The sequence below is a fragment of the Hemiscyllium ocellatum genome, chromosome 21, assembly GCF_020745735.1.
Source record: "Hemiscyllium ocellatum isolate sHemOce1 chromosome 21, sHemOce1.pat.X.cur, whole genome shotgun sequence".
Lineage (NCBI taxonomy): Eukaryota > Metazoa > Chordata > Chondrichthyes > Orectolobiformes > Hemiscylliidae > Hemiscyllium > Hemiscyllium ocellatum.
In genome coordinates, this window is record NC_083421.1 from 18,193,624 (window position 1) to 18,202,394 (window position 8,771).

Here is an 8,771-nt window from a genome sequence, read left to right on the forward strand (position 1 = left end):
GTGGGTGCTGGGTGCTGGGTGTTGTGTGTGCTGTGTGTGTTGTGGGTGCTGGGTGCTGTGGGTGCTGGATGCTGGGTGCTGTGGGTGCTGGATGCTGGGTGCTGGGTGTTGTGTGTGCTGTGTGTGCTGTGGGTGCTGGGTGCTGTGGGTGCTGGATGCTGGGTGCTGTGGGTGCTGGGTGTTGTGTGTGCTGTGTGTGTTGTGGGTGCTGGGTGCTGGGTGCTGTGGGTGCTGGATGCTGGGTGCTGTGGGTGCTGGGTGCTGGGTGTTGTGTGTGCTGTGTGTGCTGTGGGTGCTGGGTGTTGTGTGTGCTGTGTGTGTTGTGGGTGCTGGGTGCTGTGGGTGCTGGATGCTGTGTGTGTTGTGGGTGCTGGGTGCTGTGTGTGCTGTGTGTGTTGTGGGTGCTGGGTGCTGTGTGTGCTGTGTGTGTTGTGGGTGCTGTGGGTGCTGTGGGTGCTGGATGCTGGGTGCTGTGGGTGTTGGGTGCTGTGTGTGTTGTGGGTGCTGGGTGCTGTGTGTGCTGTGTGTGTTGTGGGTGCTGGGTGCTGTGTGTGCTGTGTGTGTTGTGGGTGCTGTGGGTGCTGGATGCTGGGTGCTGTGTGTGCTGGGTGCTGTGGGTGCTGTGGGTGCTGTGGGTGCTGGATGCTGGGTGCTGTGTGTGCTGGGTGCTGTGGGTGCTGTGGGTGCTGTGGGTGCTGGATGCTGGGTGCTGTGTGTGCTGGGTGCTGTGGGTGCTGTGGGTGCTGTGTGTGCTGGGTGCTGTGGGTGCTGTGTGTGCTGGGTGCTGTGGGTGCTGTGTGTGCTGGATGCTGTGTCCTCAAAGCTGCCCCTTTGGTGAATAATGGGATTTACTGAATGAAGGGGCGGGGCCGTAAATTATGCGCATGCTCAGTGGGGGGTCGTCGGTGGGTCTAGGCGCCGGGATTCTGCGCATGTTCTTTGGGCGGCCGCGCCGGTTTGGCGCATGCTCGGTGCTGTGCGGCGGGGTGTGCGCATGCTCGGTCCTCGATGGCGCTGGTTTTGTCGGAGGTGGATGATGTCCGCATTGACCCGGGCGGTGTGTTTAAATACGTCCTTATCCGAGTGTGGAGCGGCAGCGGCAGTGACCAGCCCCGGGAGAAGGTCGTCGTCCGCGGCTCGGCCTCCGCTGAGTATCACGGTAAAGGGAGGGTGGCGCTGGGTCAGGGGTTGTGTGTGTGTGTGTGTGTGGTCAGTGGATTCGGGCAGGAGCTGGTGACCTCCCCCCCCCCCCCCCCCCCGACCTCCTCCTCTTCCCCCCCCCCGACCTCCTCCTCTTTCCCCCCCCCCCCGACCTCCTCCTCTTCCCCCCCCCCCGACCTCCTCCTCTTTCCCCCCCCCCCCGACCTCCTCCTCTTTCCCCCCCCCGACCTCCTCCTCTTCCCCCCCCCCGACCTCCTCCTCTTCCCCCCCCCCCGACCTCCTCCTCTTCCCCCCCCCCCGACCTCCTCCTCTTCCCCCCCCCCGACCTCCTCCTCTTCCCCCCCCCCCCGACCTCCTCCTCTTTCCCCCCCCCCGACCTCCTCCTCTTTCCCCCCCCCCGACCTCCTCCTCTTTCCCCCCCCCCGACCTCCTCCTCTTCCCCCCCCCCCGACCACCTCCTCTTCCCCCCCCCCCCGACCACCTCCTCTTCCCCCCCCCCCCGACCACCTCCTCTTCCCCCCCCCCCGACCACCTCCTCTTCCCCCCCCCGACCTCCTCCTCTTCCCCCCCCGACCACCTCCTCTTCCCCCCCCCCGACCACCTCCTCTTCCCCCCCCCGACCACCTCCTCTTCCCCCCCCCCGACCTCCTCCTCTTCCCCCCCCCCCCCCGACCTCCTCCTCTTCCCCCCCCCCGACCTCCTCCTCTTCCCCCCCCCCGACCTCCTCCTCTTCCCCCCCCCGACCTCCTCCTCCTCCTCCCCCCCCGACCTCTCTCCCCCCGATCCCATCCCCCCCCCCCCTCCCCCCCCCCCCCCCCCTCACCATCCCATCCTGAGAGAGGAGGTGGGGGGGGGGGAAGAGATGAGGGAGTTTTTGCATGAATGAAAATTTATTGTTTATGTGTATGTCTACATGAGAAACTGGAAAGTGTTATGCCTCCCTACTGCAGCACCTATATTAATAATAAATATATACATTTTAAAAATATGGTAACTAAGACTCAGTTCATCGCTGTTCTGAGAAATGGGAGTTGGGTAGGTGGCACTTTCTCAGCCAGTACAGGTATGATCGACTGAATGGCTGTACCCAGCACACAAGTTTTCTGTGCTGCCCAGTTGGATGTTGGGGGTGGAGGAGGGGGTGAGTTGGTAGGTTGAGTGAGTGGCAGCGCTCTGGGTGTCAGGATGCACTGTACAGTGAGGTTGGTTACACAGGAATGTTAGGCACCTTGACAGTATATTGTATAGTTTCCCATTTCCCTTCAAATATTTATACACTTTGTAATATCCAATTAGATTGCCTACAGTGTAGAAACAGGTCCTTCGGCCCAACAGGTCCACACTGACCCTTCGCAGAGTAACCCCCCAGACCCACTTCCCTCTGACTAATGCACCTACTAACAATATGGGCAATTTAGTTCGCCCGACCTGCACATCTGTGAGAAACCCACACAGACAATGTGCAAACTCCACACTTACAGTTGCCTGAGGCAGGAATCGAACCTGGGGCCCTGTTGCTGTGAGGCAGTAGTGTGAGCCACTGTGCCACCCTGCCCTTTGAGGCATATCGTTCCAGATCACACCTTCAATCAAAAACAGTTTCTTCATGCCCTGTGATATGTCAGCATCCTTGAATGTGTGTCCATTTGATTATGCACCCGGCCCATTTCCCTCCAAACCCTTCTTATTCATATACAGATCCAGATGCCTTTCAAATGTTGCAATTGTACCAGCCTCCACCATTTCTTCTGGCAGCTCATTCCATACACATACCACCCTCTGCGTGAAAACATTGTCCCTTAGGTCTCTCTCTCTCTCTCTCTCTCCCTAAACCTAAGCCCTTTAGTTCTGCACTCCCCCACTCCACTTTGTCTCTGTATCCTATCCATGCCTGTCATGTTTTTATAAACCTCTATAAGGTCACCCCTCAGCCTCCGACGCTCCAGGGAAAACAGCCCCAGCCTGTTCAGCCTCTCCCTGTAGCTCAAATCCTCCAACCCTGGCAACATCCTTGTAAATCTTTTCTGAACCCTTTCAAGTTTCACAACATCTTTCCGATAGGAAGGAGACCACGCAATATTCCAACAGTGGCCTAACCAATGTCCTGTACAGCCACAAAATGACCTCCCAACTCCTGTACTCAATACTCTGACCAATAAAGGAAAGTATACCAAACGCTGCTTTCACTATCCTATCGACCTGCGACTCCACTTTCACAGCACTTTGCACTTATCTGGATTAATTACCATTTCACCACTCACTCCAATCACTTTCCTCTCTTCCAACCTGTCTCAGCTGCAGATTTTGAGTTTCTTTGCTGAGTGTGTGATGCTAGTCATTCTGATCAATCAAACAAAGATATGGACGTGATCCTAAATATGTACTTTGCATCTGTAATTCCCCCAGGAGAAGGACATGATAGATAGTGAGAGTAGTGTGAGGCATACTAATATGCGAGGGCATTTTGAGGTCAAGAAAGAAGTGGTGTTGGGTCTCTTGAAGAGCATTAAGGTGGATAAGTCCCCAGGCTCTGATAGGATCTACCCCAGGTTACTGAGAGAAGCAAGAGAGGAGATTGCTGGGGCATTGACCAATGTCTTTGTATCCTTGTTGGCTGCTGAGGAATCCTGGGGGACTGGTGAGTAGCTAATGTTGTTCCCATGTTCAAGTTGGGAAACAGGGATAATCCAAAAAACTATAGACTGGTGAATCTCACGTCAGTGTTTGGGAAGCTATTGGAGAGAATTCTTAGGAATAGGATTTATGCACATTTGGAAAGGGGAAAGTGAGGACTACAGATGCTGGAGATCAGAGTCGAGAGTGTGGTGCTGGAAAACAGCAGGTCAGGCAGCATCCGAGCAGCAGGAGAGTCGATGTTTCAGGCCGAAACCCATCATCAGGAATTGGCTGGATAAAATCTAATAGGGGCCAGACAGTGGGAAAATCAGAATTCAAACTGATCGATGAATAACATTTTGGTTTGGTCTGTGGTCGTATCTTTTCCTCCAATTTAAAATTGGGTGATAAGGTTCACATTCTTAAAACAAAAAGTCACGAACTATAGAACAATTAAAATATTATACCACAGTTTAAAATTTATATTTAAAAAAACCAGGCTGAATGGGTGGAGCAGGAGAAAGTGTTGATAAAAGGCAACTTTTAGAGGAAACGCAGAGTGGAAGGGTTTATCAGAAACGGTGAATACAGCTGACCTAAAGCAATCAGAGCAGTTTTATTGAGGACATTCTAAGTGACTGAAGGAAAACTTTGCAACAGTTTGATCAGGCCTTCTGGCACCTATGTTATCAGCGGTCTGAATCTGGGCAATATACATGTCCGTGCTGCTTACAAATGAGGTTCGGTATGGATTCGGTATAATTTTGAACAGGCCCCTGGTGTGGAGGGAGTTTTTCATGAATCCCATCTTGGGAATGGGAATGTTTGCAGTGTGATTGACGTGGTGCCTCCAACCATTGACTGTTCAAGAAGGACCAGTCAAGTGATAGTCTACTTATACTTAACAAATACCAACAGTCACAAAATGGTTTTGTGTTTTATCATAACCACAGCTGATATCTATGAGGATGTGTCTAGCTGGATTCAGAAGAAGGGCCTGCACTGTGAGTGTCTAGGTGGTGGTCGAATTAACCATAACAGTGAGAAGAAGACCATTCATGTGTATGGATACTCCATGGTAAGGACAAGTGGCATGGGTTATTGCAGCACTGTCAAGGGAGAGCTGCTGCAGAGGCAGTGGCGACAGGCAGTGTTCGTTGTCAGCTGTAACCATTTGGGGCCGTCCCCTAATGAGGAAAGCGCAGAAGGGTGTTCCTGTATTGGGGTTGGGAGGGTGCCAGGGACAGCGCACGTGTATGCTGTTGGGATGGGGACGGGTGCACATGAACGGTCCAGATGTACAAAGAAAGCCCTCCTCATCTCCAACTTATAAATTAGTTCTGAACTGTGTGCCCAGTTCCACGGATACAACGTCCCCTCAGCATATAATGTTATAGACTGCTCTTTTTTTTCCCCAAAGTTTCAGTAAGGTCAGATCTTCTTCTCACTGAGAGTATAGACTATAGACGCATCCTTTCCTCATAAAAGAAATCCCCTGGACCCAGGAATCAGCTGAGTGACCCTTCCCACAACTGCTTCAATGCAAATACCTTCCGATTTCGGTAGGAAGACCAAACCTCCAAGTGAAGCCTTCCAAACCCCCTGAATAGTTGTAGCAACAGCTCCTTGTTTACTCCATCCCTCTTCCAACATACTTTACTCCTTCCTCATTACTTGCTGTATCTTCGAGGAGAAAGTGAGGACTACAGATGCTGGAGATCAGAGCTGAAAATGTGTTGCTGGAAAAGTGCAGCAGGTCAGGCAGCATCCGAGGAGCAGGAGAATCGACATTTCAGGCATAAGCCCTTCTTCAGGAATGAGGAAAGTGACACACTCTCCTCATTCCTGAAGAAGGGCTCACACCCGAAGCGTCGACTCTCCTGCTCCTCGGATGCTGCCTGACCTGCTGTGCTTTTCCAGCAACACGTTTTCAGCTACTTGCTGTATCTGCCTACTAATTAGCTTTTATCGAAGATATATCAAGATGTTATGGGGTTAGTATGGGGAACTGGTTATGGACCAACCTCAAGGGGCTGAATGGCCTGCACCTTCTATTCCCTATGGACATGGATACCCGGATTCCTCTGTACTGCAGCACTCTCTCTCTCTCTCTCTGTTTAGAGAGGTATTCTGCTTCCCTGTTCTTCCTGCAGAAATGAGACAACTTTATTTTTTCCCCACATCGTTTATCTGCCATATTTTCAACTGATTCACTGAGCCCCTCCATTATCTCTTCCAGACTTCTAGTAACCTCTTCACCACTCGCTTTTCCTATTTTATATCATCATGATTTGGAGCTGCCAGTGGGGACACAGTTAAACACCACACTAGGTTATAGTCCAGCAGGTTTAATTGGAAGCTCTAGCTTTCGGAGCGCTGCTCCTTCATCAGGTGGTTCTGACAGCCGCATGAAGGAGCTGTGCTCCAAAAGCTTGTGCTTCCTAGTAAACCTAGATTAGAGTGGTGCTGGAAAAGCACAGCAGGTCAGGCAGCATTCGAGGAGCAGGAAACACCGATGTTTCAGGCAAAAGCCCTTCATCAGGAATTCATTCCTCAAATGTCGATTCTTCTGCTCCTCGGATGCTGCCTGACCTGCTGCGCTTTTCCAGCACCACTGTAATCTACACTCTGATCTCCAGCAACTGCAGTCCTCATTTTCGCCTTCCAATTAAACCTGTCGGACGAGAGGCTGGTGTTGTGATTTTTAACTTGGTATCCGGTAACTTGGCTACAATGCAGTTGAACGCTCCATTCAAATCATTTAAACTCCCCTAGAATGACTGAGCTGCTGCCTGAAGACCTTGGCTGGAACATGGGAAGCAGGCTGTGTAACTCTTGAGGACATTGCAGCCAGTTCCTCATCTGACCTGGGTAGTGATTGCTCCTTTCTCCATTTAACAGTTTCCCCAGTGAATTTAGGTAATTCAGCACAGGCTAGTATGGTCTCTCAATGGGATGTGGTTGTGGATCAGCCAGTGTTTCCTTAAACAATGCAGTTCAACAGCCTTATCACTGTAGAAAGTTCCCCTTCCATCAGCTGCTGATCAGCTTTCCTGACCTGTCACCGGCTTCTCTGTTGAACCTACCAAGTCTGTGTGCCCCACGCGGAGCGACTGTTTAACTCTTACATTAAACATTTTCCCCACTGACTCGAGCCACTGGCAGTGGGGGTGAGCTGGTAATGAAGTGTGTGGCTGTTTGGGGAATGGGGCTGTGGTTGGAGAGAGGCGATACGGGAAGGTGAGTCGGATTCTAAGGTGAACATCTCCTGAGGCCGTCTCGGTTGGGTGTAGACTGTTGACCCAGTCAGAATCTCGGGTGACGAGATTGGCTGCTGAAGAGCTGCTGAGTCAGACAAGTGGAATCTCCGACTGAATCAGCTTCTTCAGGAGAAGAACGCAATGAATCAGACAGTCAATCCTGATCCCTCCACGTTTGTGAAGGTTTTCTGTTCCCACAGGACCTGAGTAACAGGCTTATCATATTGTCTTGTCCTTTTGTGCACAGGGTTATGGACGTGCAAAGCATGAGATCACAGCAGAGCTTCTGAGAGCCAAGTATCCGGACTACAATGTGACCTGGGCGAATGAGGGTTATTGAGGTGCCCTGGGCCTGAATGCTGTGCTGCCTTGTTGCTCAACTTATTTCCCTCTGCTCCGAAGCCTCTGGTTGGAAATGCACCGATCATGTCTGATTGCAATCTGAATTAAAGTAAATTATTACTGAAGCTTCCTGGACTGTGGAAGAATACATTGGTCTCTGTCTGTATGGAGCTATGATTTGGAGATGCCGGTGTTGGACTGGGGTGGACAAAGTTAAAAATCCCACAACACCAGGTTATAGTCCAACAGGTTTAATTGGAAGCACACTAGCTTTCGGAGCGACGCTCCTTCATCAGGTGATAGTGGAGGGCTCGATCCTAACACAGAATTTATAGCAAACATTTGCAGTGTGATGTAACTGAAATTATACATTGAAAAATTGATTGTCTGTTAAGCCTTTCATCTGTTAGAATATGGTGATAGTTTCACTTCTTTCATGTGTAAATCACAAAACCTTTTTTTTAAATTTGCATTCTCGGGTTAGCTGTTAACAATGGTGATAGCTAGACAATATGTTGAAGGTGTTAGCCCCCTGTGTTCTCTGTCTATGACCTGATGTTTAGATTGATTCTAATCTAATAAGCGAGATAACAATGTTTTACATAAATTCCTGCAGTTTTTGAGCTCAGAGTGCTACATGAATGTATGTAGTTTTTGAGCAAAGTGCAATGTAACTCTGCAAGTACAAATTCACCCCACAAAATATATGCGTGCATGTGGGTCTTTGTCTGTCTGTCTGGGGTGAGAGTTGAGTGAGAAAGTGTGTGTGTAGTGGGTGCAGAGTGTCTTAAGTCTGTGAGGGGGTGTCTGTGTGCGCGTCTGTGTACCTGTGTCCGTGTGTGTATAGTGCAATGGCGGTCACCTGTAATGTGACATGAACCCAAGGTCCCAGTTGAGCCCTCCCTATGGGTACCAAACTTAGCTATCAACCTCTGCTCGGCCACTTTCCTCTGCTGCCTGTCCCGTAGTCCACCTTGGAGGATGGTCACCCGAAGGTCTGAGGCTGAATGTTCTGGACCACTGAAGTGTTCCCCAGCTGGGAGGGAACCCTCCTGTCTGTTGATTGTTGTGCGGTGCCCATTCATCCGTTGTCGTAGCCTTTGTTCGGTTTTCACTCCGGGCATCCTTGCCTGCAACGTATAAGATAGACAATGTTGGCTGAGTCACATGAGTACCTGCCACTTACAAGGTGGGAGGTGTCCCCACACGTAATAGTGGTATCTATGTCCACAATCTGACACGTGCAGATTTAAGACACTCTGCACCCACTATATACACACACACACACACACACACACTTCCTCACACTCACAACTCCCACCCCAGACAGACAAAGACCCACATGCACATATATTGTGTGTGGTGAATTTGTATTGCAGAGTTACATTGCAC

General features: G+C 50.9%; 1 protein-coding gene across 1 annotated transcript; it reads left to right on the top strand.

Moving 5' to 3' along the window:
• The first annotated feature begins 975 nt into the window (after positions 1-975).
• Positions 976-7,504, top strand: LOC132826009 (14 kDa phosphohistidine phosphatase-like). The gene is made up of 3 exons (XM_060841722.1): positions 976-1,159; positions 4,731-4,855; positions 7,285-7,504. The coding sequence occupies exons 1-3, from the start codon at positions 1,009-1,011 to the stop codon at positions 7,375-7,377; spliced, it is 369 nt and encodes a 122-aa protein (XP_060697705.1). The 5' UTR covers positions 976-1,008; the 3' UTR covers positions 7,378-7,504.
• The last annotated feature ends 1,267 nt before the right edge of the window (positions 7,505-8,771 follow it).

Coding starts and splice junctions, on each gene's coding strand:
- LOC132826009 (XM_060841722.1), top strand. CDS start 1,009: ATGGCGCTGGTTTTGTCGGAGGTGGATGATGTCCGCATTGACCCGGGC. Junction 1,160..4,730: donor GGCCTCCGCTGAGTATCACG/GTAAAGGGAGGG, acceptor TCATAACCACAG/CTGATATCTATGAGGATGTG. Junction 4,856..7,284: donor ATGTGTATGGATACTCCATG/GTAAGGACAAGT, acceptor TTTTGTGCACAG/GGTTATGGACGTGCAAAGCA.